General features: G+C 38.6%; 2 protein-coding genes across 5 annotated transcripts in view; one reads left to right on the plus strand and one right to left on the minus strand.

Moving 5' to 3' along the window:
* wdfy4 (WDFY family member 4) overlaps nt 1-16,995 on the plus strand; it is a 63,439-nt gene that overhangs the window by 40,587 nt on the left and 5,857 nt on the right. For all 4 annotated transcript variants that reach the window (XM_036574158.1, XM_036574159.1, XM_036574160.1 and 1 more), the window contains 15 exons: nt 1,423-1,595; nt 4,468-4,616; nt 4,919-5,039; nt 6,614-6,699; nt 6,789-6,851; nt 10,651-10,693; nt 10,860-10,979; nt 12,228-12,345; nt 12,450-12,559; nt 13,440-13,593; nt 13,953-14,044; nt 15,069-15,281; nt 15,688-15,820; nt 16,520-16,677; nt 16,793-16,951. In XM_036574158.1, coding sequence (XP_036430051.1) covers nt 1,423-1,595; nt 4,468-4,616; nt 4,919-5,039; nt 6,614-6,699; nt 6,789-6,851; nt 10,651-10,693; nt 10,860-10,979; nt 12,228-12,345; nt 12,450-12,559; nt 13,440-13,593; nt 13,953-14,044; nt 15,069-15,281; nt 15,688-15,820; nt 16,520-16,677; nt 16,793-16,951 — 1,892 coding nt within the window. The remainder of the gene's footprint in view (nt 1-1,422; nt 1,596-4,467; nt 4,617-4,918; nt 5,040-6,613; nt 6,700-6,788; nt 6,852-10,650; nt 10,694-10,859; nt 10,980-12,227; nt 12,346-12,449; nt 12,560-13,439; nt 13,594-13,952; nt 14,045-15,068; nt 15,282-15,687; nt 15,821-16,519; nt 16,678-16,792; nt 16,952-16,995) is intronic.
* On the minus strand, nt 7,478-9,837 carry lrrc18a (leucine rich repeat containing 18a). Its single transcript, XM_036574164.1, has 2 exons — nt 9,492-9,837; nt 7,478-8,283 (listed from the first exon to the last, which is right to left on the minus strand). Exon 2 carries the CDS (start codon nt 8,277-8,279, stop codon nt 7,521-7,523), a length of 759 nt encoding a protein of 252 aa, XP_036430057.1. The 5' UTR covers nt 8,280-8,283; nt 9,492-9,837; the 3' UTR covers nt 7,478-7,520.

A 16,995-nucleotide genomic window follows, 5' to 3' on the forward strand; every position in this document is an offset into this window, starting at 1 on the left:
TATGTGTTTATATACATTGGATGTTTATCTGTGTAGGAAAGTCAGAGAAAATACAGGTCTAACCTACAATGTCAGGAGCACCAAAACGGTCCTGACTGTAAAGTGCTTTACAAAAGCAACCTGTTGGAGAGGTTATGTAGGTAGTTACATATCATTGCTATCATATGAATAACCTCTTACTTCAATTATTTCCCTTTTCTATGCCATTTAATATCATTATTTTATCCTTTTTACATTGTGTGAACATTTCATGCAGAATAAATTAATAGAAATTGCCCAAAAGTGCTTGGAATGAAATATTGTTACATTAACCTACATTGAAGTTAAGTGTTTTTTTTTCTTCTCTTAGCAAGTTTTCATTTCTGAGAGAAGAGGTTTTGTTAAAACAACAATATACAGTACAGTGGCTGACCAGTCAGAGGCTAACCTTCATTTATGTAATGTCCAGTCAAAACGGTCATAAAGTACAAGGTATTCATTTTTCTGTAGATTATTTCTGAGGAGGCAGTCCTAACCACCATACAAGACCTGGTAGACCAACAAAACAGTCACCATCAGATAAACAGCGAAGAGTCAGCAAAAAAGCTGAAAGCATATATTTAACAGAAAATTGCACAGAATTTTTCAAAATTTTGCCCACACTTTGCCGTTATTACAGCTTCCGTTCTTTTCATGAGACTTGCTCTGTGTCCTTCTAAAAAATCTGCAGGGATATTTTACCACATCTCCAAAGTTCAGTCTTATACATTGGGTATATTTTCTGCTTCTCATGGTACAATTAATCCCTAACACATTCAATGATGTTGAGGTCTGGACTCTGAGGTGGCCAGTCCTTTTTTCTCAGAACATCAGCAGCTTTGTTGGATTTGTAATTTTTATTCTTTTTGTCTATTTCCCTTTTCCTAGTAACAGCTTCTTGACAGCTACACACCCTTTAAGACCCATATTGTTGAATTTGTCTTCTTACATCCTTTTGTGAGTGGAAGGATAGACAGAAACACCTTCAGATCTGAGGCAAGAGTGGAGCTTGATTTTCTCCTAGCCCTCAAAGAATATTGCTTTAAGTACTGCTTATCTGAGGGTGATGGTTTTGGATCTATCAAGTCTTGCGTGGTTGTTAGGAGTTCCATTTTCTTTATATCTTTAAACAATATTTTTAACTCCAGTTTTGGAAACTCATTTTTTTCAGTTATTTTCCTTTGAAGTGTTCATTCCTTATGCAAGTGGATTATTGTATATATATTCTCCTCTGAAATGTCTAAAAATGAAAAACTTTTATTATTATTAGTATTAGTTTTTACTGGAAATTAAATAAATGAAGCATGGTGTCTGACTTACACAGTACTGTAAATAATATGTATGGGACATATGTATGACCCCACTTGCTGCCAAGATATAAAAACAGTCATATGTGTGTGTCAGAGTTGAGGATCCTGTGTGAGCCAGGCCCGGAGGCTGAAGAGGAGCCTGGATCAGACTGTGAGCGGCTGACCTTTTTCCCCTCGCTGACCGAGGCTTCGACCCCTGTAGAGGATTTCTCAGAGCATTGCACAGAGACCAAGCTCATACTACAGCAGCTGGTTCCCAATGAGGAGGTGAGAGCAGCCAACAGGGGCCAAGGGTGACCTCAGTTTGACTTCAGTTCTAACCCATCCCATAATTAGTGGCATGTAGAGCTCTATTGTCTGGCTGTCCACTGCAGCATATGCGTGTAGTATCATTATGGCAGGGGGAAGACTTGGGCGTGATCCGACAGGCCTCTTCAGGATAAACTGGGTAGTGAGCTCTTGACAGAAGTATTAATAAGTAGCAGTAGGGGGTGATGTCAGCTGTCGTGTATTCGTTTTAAAGGTGGCAAGTCCCGCTGTGCTGTTTGTCAGATGAATGGTTCTCTCCATGCTTATTAATCCACATGCACAGTTAACGACTCCTTGTCCAAACATGGTCAGAGAAAAGTTGATGTTTAGCCTCAGTGTACATAGAAAGAAACTCATGTATGCTTATAGCAGAAATTATAGGATGTTAGCTGATGTTTCTATGGCTTTTTTGTGTTTGACCTCTTTATGGCATGCTTACATAACCCCCAGAACTCAAATGGCTTTTAAAATAAGCTTGCTGAGTCACCCTGGCTTTGCAGAATCAAATCTTAGAAAGTGCTTGAAAACTGAATCAGTTCTGACCTGAGACTGAAGGCCCACCAGGTGTACCACACATTGAAACAAGGCTTTAATCAATTAGTGTTTTGCTATTGTGTGTATGTCATTGATTAATTCTAGTAATAAACAGTGGGGCCCTCTTCATGGTGCTGAGGGGGTGCTGGCATGGAGAGGAGCCTCTGATTTGATTTGTATTAATTGTGGAGCGGCTGCCGGTGCAGCAGGGCCCCATATGTTTTAGAGACGCGGGTCCCAAGGGCCCGGAGCTGTGGAGCCGGGGCCGGGGCCAGGTGCAGACGCGTGGTGTGAAATGAAGGGAGACAATAAAATTAGCTGTGCATAATTTCAGGGTTTTGTTAGGACACTGCCTGCGGTGCTCCGGCCTCTTTCCCAAACAGGCCAGTCATCCATGCTCTTGGTTCTGTTGCTTTGTTTCACCACCATGTTGTTTAGATAATGAAGTGGTAACAGTGATCAATCAGGGAGAGGGCTGTACCTCTTTGACATTCTAGTTCCAGAGCAAAGGGTTAGAAGCATGTGCTGCAGGCTATGTACCCATCAGTTAAACAGCTAGCTTAACATAGAGGTATTCACATTAGCATTATTCATTCATCCGATGTTCTCATGCCTTTCCCAGATCCGAAATAGGCCTTAACCCCTTTTAAATAGCAAGAGCCCAAATGTGAGTCCACACTTCAATTCCACTCTCATAAAAGCACTGTTAAAACAAACCCCAGAGAAAAACATACAGTGGAAGTCATTCAGACTGTTAAATAACAATTATTTCTGTAGATGTAATCATATTGAAAAACCTTAAGACTTATCATTTTTTTATTTTATATTTATGGTCAGTTTCTACCCATTAGTTAGGACTCATTTGTACTCCTGGCCACAGATGGTATCCAGGATTCGAACTCAAAATCTCTTGGTGATGAGGTGAACCCTTAGAGCAGGGCTGCCCAAAGTGAGGCCTGCAGGCAGAAATTGGCCTGCGAGGATGTTTGATTTGGCCCTAACCCACTCCCTCACCCAATAAGAGAACAAGCAGATTTTATAGTAAAAACCTAATTTATTCAATTATTACTTTCCTTTTAAAATTGTATTGTTGAAGTAATTTAGTAACATAAATATATGTAGTGTATAATGTTGTATAATACATTTTTAGAAGCTCAATTTGAAGCCTGCCTACTTTCTTAATTTGTATATTGTTTATAAGTTTGAGCACCCCTGCCCTAGGCACCTGAGATATTTGGGAGGATGAATGCTGCTGTAATTGGGAGCTGTTGTTTTTATTACATTGACTCTTACTTCACCGGATAGTGACAATAAATTAAACAGTTAAAATAAGTATTTTGTCAGTCATCTGTTTTCTAAGTGAATAGCTAAATGACTATATATATAGACATGAAAATAACTGCAAAATAAAAGCATTTATGAATTTGATGCCATGTGATTTATCCAGTGAGAGTGCAGGATGTAGGAGCTATATACACGTTCGCAACACTTATCCAAAAAAATGTGACATAAGCACATTTGTGTTTTAATGGATTTGCTGATGTCTGTAAATCTAAGCGTGTGAATATAAGTAATGCTATTTAATTGTTGTGAAATATTGATCATTGTGATGTATTGAGGAAGTGATCTACACATGGAGGTATTATAAGCTTTGTAAATAATGTGGCAAAGCAAACAAAACTAAAAAATCCTGAAATCTGTTAAATAACAGCAAATTACATTTTTTACATTTACATTTTATTTCTGTTATTTGTTTACAGGATCAATTGCTGTTATTTTACAAAATGATCATTTGAGCTCAAATGATCATTTTTGCCTGTGAAAAGATGTCTTTTTGAAGTATGCATAACTTACATATCAGTTTCATAATAGTTATTAAGTAATTTATAGTAGTTACTTAATGATAAATTATAAGGTTAATAACTGAATAATAAGCCTGAAGTTAAACTGTTTTATTTGTTACTAGTTGAACTGTTTGTCTGAAATGTTTCACCACAAACACAAGCGCATATTTATGCTGAAAGCAGTTGATATAAAAAGTGAAGGTTCTTACATGGTTCTTTACCTGGGTTAATGGTTCTAGGCGAACTTGTACATTATGTGAAGCTTCTTCAAACTTGGAGAAAAAAAAAAGGTTTTCAGACTCCTCGTTTTACAAAAATATTTTTAAGGAACAATTCATTGCAGGGTTCTTTAGAGAACCAAAAGTGGTTCTTATATAGCATTGCTCCAAAGAACTTTTTGGCACTTTTTGAGCTTACTTCTGAATGACTGAGAACTGTTTGTCCTGCTCCAGGTCAAAGCTAAGCAGTGTGTGGCTGTAGTCAGTGGCCATGTGCTGACAGAGGGAGTACTGTTGTTCGGAAAGGAAGATTTGTATGTGTGTGAAGGCTTCACCCTCACCTCCAGTGGAGATGTCTGCTGTAGGAACCACCACCCCACCAGGTAAGCTGCTGTCATTTTCCTGTTCCCTCTCAGCTTTATCTACTGTCTTTCATTTTTGCTCTGACTGCTATTTTATTCCTTTTAGTGATCAACATTCATTTTCTACTTAATTGAGTATAACTGTCCTAGCCCTTAGCCTACTGATTGAAATGTATAGTAAGATTACTTTGTAGTAAGCTAAATTGTTACTGTGTCAAAATGTTAAATAGCTGTATGGTGGTAATACTGTAAGTTCTAATCTGTTATTTACTACCATGTTGAAAGAATTTAATGCTAACGGTTGTCCCCCCGGTGTGTTCCAGTGTGAGAGACTCATTTATTTGTGGCATGCTGAAGAAGGAACAGAGCTCAGTAAGCCAAAGCTGTAGACGTTGGTCATATGAGGACATTAAGGATGCTCATTTCATGCGTTTCCTTCTCGAGGTGAGGCTTTGTGCTGCAATAGTAAGGCAGGTTTCCCAAGTCAAACGTCCATTTTGTGTTGTCCTCTAGCACAGCTATTTGTATGAGAGATGGCAAGACACCCCTCAGTCTTTTTTCTTTTTTTTTTCTGTTCTTATACCGATACTGAAACTGATCAACATCAGCTGATGCTGATAACTATTGAATATTTTTCTTTCTTTAAAAACTACAAATCTTTAAAATGAGCCATAAATAAAGTGCTTTAATTTAGATGTATGTCACAATGAGTGCAATTGACAAGTACAATGCTCAAACTGCTCAAACACTCTGCTGCCCTACAGGAAGAAATACCTAGCCAACAGCATGATTTATACAAAGCTACTTGTTTAATATAGTTTAACTCTAATGCAAATTTGTGCAAAACAACAGTTTCACCGAGAACAATAAGCAATGAACTGCACCACAGGTATCTCTGTTCCTACACCCCATGCAAAATTTTACTAAAAAAAGAAGCACAGAGATGAACATCAGTTTGCAGACAAACGTTTAGACAAATCAGAACCTTCTGAAACTGTGCACTCTCGTCAGACGAAACAAAGATAGAACTCTTTAGCTCTAATTCAGCTCAGTCATGTTTGCAAAAAGAAAGGTTCCACATATGATCCCAAGAACACCACACCCATAGTGAAGTATGAAGCATCATGATAAGGTAAGGTTATGGCAAACAGTATTGGAGCATTTCACATCATTAAAGGAAGCATAAATGGATCTATCTACCAGAACATATTAGAAGAGAATCGGCCAAAAAACTGAATCTGGGGAGAAGATGGACGTTTCAACAAGACAATGACCTGAAATATACAGCCAAAATAGCTCAAGACTAATTTCTAAAAAAGATGATGGTGTTTGCATGGCCTAGCCAGACTCTGGACCATCTTCAATCTTATTGAAAATTTATGGAGAATTTTGAAATTGTGAGTCTAATACAGGGACTCTCATAACTTTGGGAAATTAAAGACAGTTTGCTAAGAGGTGTGGGCAAAACTGAATCACAGTGCTGTAAAAAGTGAATTACTTTTTACCATAGACGATTACCTGCTTTGCAACTAAAAGTGCAATGTCAAAAGAATTTGTGTGTGTAAATCTGAAGTGGATATATGCACAAGAAGTATATTAAATAACAAAAACAGAAGTGTATGAATACTTGTTTCCCCTCGCTGGAATACTTATCCAGCTACTCATTGTTTATACGTTAGGCTACATTTTGCATGCAGGCTACTGTTATCATCTGACCTGTTTTATTTTGCTTTACATAAAGTTACGCTACAAACTGTGAAAATTCACATAGATTTGTTAAAAGACAAAATTTCTTGTCACTTGTTTTTTTTTATCCTCCATTATTTGATCCTGCTTTTTCTGCTGGTATCAGCCCAAAACTGATAGTGGGTTTTGTATCAGTGCCATCTCATTTATGAATTTATAATATATTTATACATTTATTATACATATATATTTTACTTTTCTTCATGAACACTGATGCTATACAAAGCTGTTCGGTTGTATTAGATTAGCATTTGCTTTTCTGTTTCACGTAGGAGAATGCCATTGAGATCTTCATAAAGAATGGGTCTTCTGTGTTCCTGGTGTTCACGAACAAAGACCACGTCGGGGCTTTTAAGCGGTAAAAACAAGGAATACGAGTGCTGATCGATGAGTTGGTTTGATTAGACAGGGCAGAGTCAGATTGATCTTTCTCTTTTTTCTCTCTAGGTTGTGCTCTGTAGTGCCTTCATTAAAGGGAAGAGGGGTGACAGAGGCTATGCATAATGTCAGGTAAGTGTCCCTGGGCTTCCGTGGTTTCAAAGCTCCATCATCTTTTCCCAAGCTGTCCCCTCAGAGACCCTGCAGTTACTGCACACTGACAGCCAAACACAGACTTTGAGGAGACAGCTACTGACTAAAGGCTTCTGGGAACCGCATTGTATACATTGTCTAATATGTGAATTGCAGCGTTGTAAATGAGTGACAGAAAGACTCTCGGTTCCTTATTCAACATGCTGAAACAGATCAGTAACTGATTCCTGCAGACATCAAAACTTCCTCCAATTTTACTTTGCAAGACAATGAGCCCCTAATATACTTGATCTTTGCTGCTGCCCTGGGATATAAGTGTAAATTTGTTAAATTCAAAACCAAACAAGATTATTTTTCAACAAATGTAATGATAACTTTCTACTACAATTGCAATTGTAGTAAGAGTAATGCTAATACTGGTGTTTAGTTAACAGTACAGATTGCAGATCGTGTTTGTAGTTTATTTATTTATTTTAAAACTAGTCAGCTTGTTTTTTGCATTTTTATTGCATGAAAAATAATTCAGTAGATGTTAAAGCACTGCATCTTAATATACTTTCTGTATTTAAAAATCCATTTGAATGATAATGCTATCTTCATCAGGTTGGTCAGGCCCCTTTTTTGAGCAGCAAGAAGCAAGGTGGGGGTTTATCGCCACAGCTCCTGATTGCTCTGTGCCACTGAGTTTGGCGTGATCAGCCCTGAGAAATTACCCCTCCTCTGAGACTGATCAGAAAGTCTTTTCCGCTTCAATCTCTGTCTCTCCTCCTTACATTTCTCCAGGCAGAGCTTACACAGATCCCCCTCCCTGACCAAATATATCCCCTCGCTCGCTTTGGCGTCTTTGGTGTCTCCCTGAGCGTAGGCTATGGGGTTGCGTGTGGTGTTGATTTTCTTTAGGTTGGGTAGCACTCTGATGCATTCAGGAATAGCAGTGAGCAGGTTATCAAACAGGCCTAGCTCTCTCAGGTTGGTCAGAGCGGCCATGGTCTGAGGGAGAGCGGTCAGCCTGTTCATACCCAGGTTGAGTGTTTGCAGGCTCCTCAGGTTGCCTATATCAGCAGGTAAGCCAGCAGAGCCCAGGCTGTTGTTGCACAAGTTGAGGTGGCACAGGGCCTCCAGCTGTCCGATGCTCCTCGGCAGCTGTTCGATATAGTTGCTGTGGAGGTCCAACCAGCGGACACTAGTGAGCTGACCAATGAACTCTGGTATCTTCTTCAGCTGATTGCGGCTCAGGTCCAGCTCTTCCACATCGGTCAGTTTCAAAAGGCATTTAGGGAAAGAATCGATTCCCATGTTGCTCAGATCTAGCCGCCGTTTTCCATCAGGAGTCATCCTGAGGGCATTCCTGGCCATTTTAAGGGTGATCTTTTTGCCCTTTGGTCCACCCTTCTTCCCCTTCGCCATGGTGCTGTGAGAACACAGATTAATGGTTAAGCCTTTTTCGCACTGGTGTCAACCTGATTGAGTCTTAACTTGATCTGTGTAATTATTATCTCTGGACCTAATATCTTTAACTAAACATGCACAACTTAATGACAACAATTCGGTTATTTACATAGGAGTGGTGCTATCGTGTAGGCCCTGAGGCACTTCAGGGGAAAATGTAAGGTCTTTTGGGGAATGAGGAGGGTGTAATGTTTATACTCCAGCTCACTCACCCATCTCACCCTAAAGGGATCTCTTAAGATCATATTGCGCTCTAATTGAGGCTAATATCAGATAACAATGAGGACAAGAGCAATGAATGTAAATTCCGGGAAAAACAAATGACTGTTGCTGGTGAGGGTGTGGAGCTGCTTGCGTTACAGCTGATTGATCCAGAGCGCTTTCACAGGCTGTGCGATTGTGTGGATGGAGTCAAATCAGTGCTTTGATAAATGACACTCGGGGAAGTGATTTAAAACCTGCCCACCTCACACCTCCCTATTAAAAAAGAAGAGTGGCTGCATTGTAAGCCCTTCGGGCCCTTTCGCGACTCATTAATCATATTCAAGTGCATATAGATACAAGGCTAATATGGTTTAGCTTGTTTCCATTAGACTTTTGTGTGTGAATCCTTCAAACATGTGCAATTATAGAGAGTTGACTGACCAATAGGATCGTGTGTTCTTTTTAAAAGATTTGAGAATTCACCCAAACTGAACACCTTGTTTCATTTATATGAATACATACTTTTGTGATGTATAGAATGTAATAGGTAATAGTTCTCTTTACAGCATTTTAAAGCACATTATTTGTGGTAAGCTAGCTGCAGGGGGTTAAGAAATGCCCCAAAATATACCATGAAATATACCTTCAGTACTACTGAAATGCTGATAAATTATATGTTTTAGTCATAAAATATTATAATGACATTTTACTTCAGAAATCTAAATGGCAATGGTTGTACTGTATAATGTTTCTCTCCTTTTCACTTTTCTTGACATTTTGGTCTATAAATAGAATAAATGGCTCACTCTTGTCGAAGATCTGACTGTGATTGCTAAAATATCGCAAATGAAGAAGCATCTAGTTTCTTGTCTTGTATTTACATTATATCAAACCTAAAACCAGTTAGTTGTCATTCAGAACTGCAGATCATATCATTTAGCATATCATATTTGACATTATACTTACCGACTTCCTATGGCGGTTGCGTATAAATGATCAGTATTGCGGTGTGGTCAGTGAGGTTAGTCCTTGTTCGTATCAATGTAAGACAGCCATTCTTGTCCAGGATTCTTTCACCCCTGTTTCAAAGTAGGAATTCTTCGATAAGTTCACTTCACTCCCAAGTTTTAAATAGACTTCATATTTCCAGCTCAGTTAGTAAGCAGAGAATCTTTAGACAAACTTCAGACAAACTGAAACGGCCTCTTCACTCAGCCATGTCAGGGAAGGCTAAAGAAGCTTTGTCCTGTTTTAACTTTGTTGCTAAGCAACACATGCCTGAGGTGTAGAGCATTTATTGTCCTTTGACTGGACCTCCCCCAAAACAAAAAAAAAAGAAAAGGAACTGTGGCAATTTGCATTTGTATGCTTCTGAAATTTACTTACATTAGAATCCCAGCATAGTATTTAAACTGATGAGTAAAATGTCGTTTTCATCAGACTATGATTGTGCTGAGTTCTTAAATTATCTACAGGTAGTGCAAAATATTTTTGTATAAATTGTTTAAGCTGTAAAAGCTGTCTTATTTAACTTACCTGCTATTATTCTGTAGACATGGCTTACCTGCATACGTGTGTGAAGAATCCTCAGTCTTCATATGCGCTGAAGCTCCTATTTTAGGGCATTCAGAAAAGGTGTAAAAATAACCAGACACCTCTAATTTATATAAACTTTATTCTGCATTTGATGGAGTTACTACATTATTGCAAAACTGTTGAGGATTAATGGCAGTACATTTCTTCATGAACTCTTACCAGTTGACTGTTTTGGGAAAAACCCATAGATGGCACCATTTGCTGCTTCAGGCTAGAATTCTGTTGAACGTGTGAACGCTTACCTTTCCCAGAGCATAAACGCATGCTGAGTTTCCTCTCTGTGCTCAGGGATAAAAGCTCCTTAACACAGATCCCTCCACACCTTGCTGTTCTGGGCCCTGTTGCCATGCAACCACAATAAGATTCTTATTATGTCACTCATTACAGCCAAATTCCAAATGTTCTGAGCACAGAATTCTTTTGATTGTTCTAAAGTGAGGTTGTGATTCTCTGCTTTGCATGCATTTAAAATGCTTCTGTTATATTGTCTTGTATATTTAACCTGTTGATTGTTTTTGCTCTGGTACAGAAGGACAGCAGCACCAGAGAAGACAGCTCTTATTAAATGGCAGGTAATGTGTGTATGCAGCTTTTCTAAAACACACTGGCTGTTTCTCAGACCATTTTCCTCTGTGAATTGCACATGGACATTACTAGGACTTGTACATTATTGCATTGCATTCTTCTGTTTTGTGTTACTGCAGTGCATCAACTGTCTTTATCTTCATTTTTTAACAGAGAGGAGAAATGAGCAACTTTGAATACCTCATGCATTTGAACACGCTAGCTGGAAGGACATACAATGATTTGATGCAGTATCCAGTGTTTCCATGGGTCCTTGCTGATTATGAATCAGAGGTGATCTTATCTATCTATCTATCTATCTATCTATCTGTCTGTCTGTCTGTCTGTCTGTCTGTCTAGTTTCTATATAGTGAGGTCAATTTTGCTGAAAATGAACCACATCACAAAGTGAATAAACAAATTTTCTAATATGCATATTACACCAACTACCGTTTCTTTTTTTAAAACAAATTATTGCTGATTTTTACTCCTTTGTAATTGTGTACCTTTTCCTTTCATTTGTTCCTTTGCCACCCTGCTATTTTTCCATAAACTGCATTTACTGTTCCATCAACAGTTTTGACTTTTTTCAGCTGAAAATTCATGTCAAAACATATTTATTTGAAATCAGGTGATAGTTTCAAATTTAGTTGATTTCTTTTCTCTCTCTGCTTGTCTCTTCTCACTCTCTTTTCTCGGTCCTCACTGACTACTAAAAAAGCATATGTTACAAATACATTATAAAAGGCTGTCTTTCATAAACTCCAACTAACAAGAAAGTAGGGCTACACATACAGTTAATGAGACAAAATACAGCATGTTTGTTGATTTTTGAATTATATTACGTGATATTCCACAACATCTCAAAAAGTCTAGGTCATCTAGATAAACATAGCAGGCAGTTCAGTCTATGGCCAGACTACAGCTGTTCTGAGGTCAGCCGAAAATCAGTAACTGCTGCTTGTGTAGTGTCATTGCTAAACTGCAGAACTGAAGGCTTGAGGCAATGATGGATAACATAGACTGATAAAAAATAAGGCAGTGTTTGACGGAGGGCACAATCATTTTGATTGGCCATAGTACAGTTACAGTACATAGTACATAGTATAGTTAAATTAACTAAATAAACGAAGGGTGGTCTCTGACTTTTGCACAGTTCATGTGTATGTACACACATATATATGTGTGTGTGTGTATATATATATATATATATATATATATATATATATATATATTAAATATATATATATTAAATATGTGTGTGTGTGTGTATATATGGTATTGTACAGTTTTCAGTTATATTGTTTAACAATTTTAATATAAACATTACTAAGAAACTATCAAATGTTGAAATGGCCAATATCTGATCCGTTTAATGCAGTTAGTACTGGTGCTTATCGAGCATATCAGATCGGTGCATTACTGCTAACTGTCTGTTCATCAATTTTCTTTGGAAGAGATTATACTGATAGATTACTTTACCTGGGCCAGCCTTACGTTATCACTGAGTTTAATCTTTTTACTACCCTCCTTGCTTGTTAGACACTGGATTTGTCATCCCCTACAACATTCAGGGATCTGTCCAAACCAGTGGGTGCACAGACTGAAAAAAGGAGAGAGAAATTCATTCAGCGATATAATGAAGTAGAGAGTAATGATGGTAAGACTACAATTCACTTTCATTACAAGCTTATAAAAATAATTAACGTTCATGCAGGAATTTATGCTGTTCATGCTGTAAGGAGCTGCTTATCACTGTTACAGGTGATCTTTCTGCACAGTGTCATTATTGCACACACTATTCCTCAGCCATCATAGTGGCATCCTACCTGGTGAGGATGGAGCCTTTCTCCCAGACTTTCCTCTCTCTGCAGGTAAAACTCTGCTGCATACACACTGAAAAATGACTTCCTGACATTCTGGTTGTCAAATAATATGGTACTGAGCGTATTGTTTCATTCTTAAATGATGCAAAAATCCGGAGCTTCACTGTTTAAAAAAACACAGTGTGTCAGTACGTCTTCTACAAAATGCAATTTTGCAAATAAGCTTACTAAATGAAAGGAGTTCCATTATTTTTTGCCTTGTTGGGATTTGCAAGAACTGTTTTGTTTTTGCAAAAGTGAATTAAAGTGAGAATTTTAATATATATGCAAATAAATTCTCTGGCATCAGTGATGTGCAAAGCCACGTTTTGTTCTTTAAAAATATCTTATTTATAGAGTAGGAACCAATTGATTAAAATAAAATGTCATGCATATTTAATATTCTGTATAACACAATACAAATATTAGGATGACGCTTCACAATGATATTTTCCACACATGAACAGCTTTCCTCTGTACAGTAATATTCATAACAAGATTTGGGGCACTAACTGCATTTGCTATGTACAGTATTTATTACTTTCATTCAATGAGGGTAATCTTTTTACTGCAAATTACATACGTTTTCCGGAGATTTCCATCAGGAATTAAACCCATGGAAAAAGCCTCAGTCAATTCTGATGAATTGATTCTGGACTGTCTCTCTCTAGACACCTTGCTTTGAAGCAGCAACCTCAACTAAGCTATAGCAAGTAAATAACAATATACTGTAGTGCTGTCACTGGGAGATGCAGTGTTGTTTTTCCTCCACCATGATGGCCTTGATTAAGGTTTAAAATGATTGATTCGGTTAACTTGGCTTGTTTTTTCTTACATTGCCTGTAAATGACTGTTGTGTTTCTGTCATTGTTGTTACGGGAATATGCAGGGCGGATCGTTTGATGTTCCTGAGAGAATGTTCCACAGCATGCAGAAAGAGTGGGAATCGGCCTCTAGAGACAACATGAGTGATGTGAGAGAGCTCATTCCAGAATTTTACTACCTGCCAGACTTCCTTGTCAACTCCAATAACTTTGAGTTTGGTGAGACTTTGACTTTGGTCTTTAGATAAGTAGCTTAGTGGCAAACAAATAGATGAATTAAATAAAATAAATCATGCACATTCTAGATAATTTCTGTCTGTGTGAAAGATCAGATAATATAGTGCAGGGTTTTCTAACCCGGTCCGCAGGGCCCCTCAAAGGCTCCACATTTTTGCTCCAACCAAACTTACAACACATAAGGTTGAAGGAAAACTGTAACTGGTCTGGTTGGCCCTGAGGACCAGTTTGGGAAACACACATGTAGCACATAAGCATGTCTTTGGTGGTAGTTGCATTTCAAGTTAAATACACTTTATTTTATTGGACGCTATATTGTTTTTATTTGCTTGCGATTACAGGCTGCATGCAGGACGGAACCTCTCTGGGTGATGTGGTTTTGCCACCATGGGCCAAAGGAGACCCACAGGAGTTCATCCGGATTCACAGAGAAGTCAGTAATCCATCTCAGCATTTTCAGTTAGTTAATGACTGTCAAGCCAGTTTCACAACATCAGCAGCTTCTGCACCACAGTACCATCTCCCATTCTGCTCTTCCCCCTGATAGAGGCTGTCACCACAGCCATAGTCCTGAACACACTGCGTATAACAAAAATAAAATCACCATGGCATTTCTATTCTGTATAAACACCTTTTGGCATTTGTATGCTGCTGGATGCATTTGGAAAGAGTTAAATGCTTTTGGCTCAGCTCTAGTTTGTGCTGTTGTGGAGATAATAGGCACTTGTTGAGTTCATCAAGAAAGCCCCATTACTCTACTTAACGCCATTGTCATTACATGATAACAGGGCCAATTCAGCACAAGCACAATATCTGCACTCTCTCATAACTCCATTACTGTAGCCTGCTGCTTATTGGAATGAATGCTTTCTTTTTCACCATGCTATGCCTGCAGGCATATAAGGGCCAGGCTTTATCAGTTCCCAATCTACTGAGCAATATTTGTATCGTTTCCAGTTCACACAAAATGAGCTATTTTGTCCTCTCATTCTCCTTCATATGCAAATGAACTAAAGACAATATAGGGACCCTCCACTGCTGTTGATATATTCGTTTACTATTGCTTGGCTTGTTTCCCCCATATTAAGAATAGTCTTATTAGGACTGCTTTAGCCCTCATGCCCTCTTCAGCAAAGTTTCATCGAACAAGAAAGAAGACAAATATAAACACCAACAAAAAAAAGATCTTTAGCCTTGAACTTTTCTTATGATCTTGAGGATCGGGTGTTTTTAATGTTATCCCAGTTTCAAGTGCAATAATATTTTTTCTTGCCTTTATAATCACACAAGCATTAAAATGTTGCCTGTGCAAGCAGAATTTTGTTTCGCATTTAAAGTCCCTAGCATTTGTCAGCTAAAGCTATTACTGCATAATTGGGAAAATAGTTCTATTTTGGCTTTGCGTTAGTTTCCAGGCTCCTAGATGTGGTCATTGACTTTGTGTGGCCTTTCCCCAGGCTCTGGAGAGTGATTATGTGAGTGCAAACCTGCACTTGTGGATTGATCTGATCTTTGGCTACAAACAGCAGGGTCCGGCCGCAGTGGAGGCCCTCAACACCTTCCACCCCTACTTCTACACAGACAAGCACGACACAGAGAGCATGAAGAACCCACTGAAGAAAAACACTGTCCTCGGCTACGTCAGCAACTTTGGTCAAATCCCCAGACAGGTGCTCAGTAACACAACCTGCTTTTAGCACACTTGAAGTACTAAACCAAGAGGAACAGACATCACACTCACACATACATGCTCAAGCACTCAATAATAATAACCCAAAGCAGAGTGTTGCTTACTATAAACTGTACAAGATTTATAAATTAGTTCATGGACTAAAATACTGTCGTTGAAAGTTCTTTCCCGTGTATGAATTTTATATGTAATTTTATTAATAATTTTTAGTCCTGAATTATGTTTGATTATTATATTTTAGTCTGTGTTTGGGGAAAGAAGCCATAAGTATAACATCAGTTTGAAGTGCTGGAGTTAACAACAATAATCAGCCCGTCAGAATTTCAGTGGGTAAATCCTTTAGATAAACGGAACAGTCATTAAGATAATAAATGTTTGTTTGGCAGCTCTTCACCAAGCCTCACCCCAGCCGCGCTGCACACAAGAGCTCTATAAGCAAAGAGTCATCTGGAGCCAATCACATCACTCCGTTTTTCTTCAGACTGGACAAACTGAAGCCCTCGGCCCAGCCCGTAAAAGGTACAGAGCTCCTCGCGCAGGCCGAGACTTCAAGAAGAAATTATGCGGAAGTGTGGTTGAGAAATACCCTCATTTAATCATTCTTAGCCACCTTATTATTTTATCCCATCCTCAATTATTTTTTTACAAGATGGGGCCATGTCCGCTGGGAACAATAGGAGCTTCAGTGAAGATGCTGGCTAGACTGTTCATGGGCTAATTTTCTCAGGCAGAGGGGCAGCAGCTCATTCTATTTGTTAGGCGCATCTTGATGATGCTGCCACTGAGGCTTATTTAATAATCTCAATATCCCAAAAGGGTCTCTTTGGAAAATGAGATGAAAATTCTTTCTCTCTCTCTCTCTCTCTCTCACTCTCTCTCTCTCTTTCTCGCTCGCTCTCTCTGTCTCAAACTCTATAACTCTCTTTCCTCCTTTCTCTATTTCATCCTACATTTCACTTTGTCATCAATGTGATCCACAAGGAAAAACCACTGTATTGCACTACAGCAATTTCCAATTGCAATATTTGGTCAGTTATATCTTTGATGTTTTTTTAATCATGTAATGCAGCCGACAATTTATTTGATTCAAAAATGCAATAGAAAGTGAGTACAGGCTGGAGTGTAGATGTCAAGAGACGCTTTGATTACATAATCTGCCATTTACTGTAATGCTGAGCTGCTGTGAAAATAATGCTGCCTCTCTGTGGATCCACCCAGAGCTGATGCATGGACCGGTTGGTCAGATTGTTTGTGGAGAGAAAGACATGTTGGTCGTGGAGAAGAACAAGTTGCTTATGCCTCCGCTCTGGAATACATACTTCTGCTGGGGTTTTTATGACAACACATGCTCATTTGGGAATTACACAACAGAGAAGGTGTTTATATGTTACATTCATCCAGTCATTCAGTCATTTACTGACTTACTCATTCATTCTCTCACTGACTTTTTTGAAGTATGTGTTAAATTATGGCTTGTGTTCTGTGTATCAGGACTTTGCAGTGTGGGAAGGTCTATCAGACTGGGGCGAGGCTGTGTGTGCTGCCTGTCCCAACAGCAACACCCTCATCACAGCTGGAAGCAGCTCGGTGGTGTGTGTGTGGGATGTGTCCATCATTAAGGACAAACTCAAGCACATGAAACTCAAACAGGTCAGACACATCATTGTGCAAATATCTGTTGAGTCTAAGAAATG

Source organism: Colossoma macropomum, unplaced genomic scaffold, assembly GCF_904425465.1.
Source record: "Colossoma macropomum unplaced genomic scaffold, Colossoma_macropomum, whole genome shotgun sequence".
Lineage (NCBI taxonomy): Eukaryota > Metazoa > Chordata > Actinopteri > Characiformes > Serrasalmidae > Colossoma > Colossoma macropomum.

Bases quoted from the DNA above. Each gene is read 5' to 3' on its own strand.
- lrrc18a (XM_036574164.1), bottom strand. From the start codon at position 8,279: ATGGCGAAGGGGAAGAAGGGTGGACCAAAGGGCAAAAAGATCACCCTT.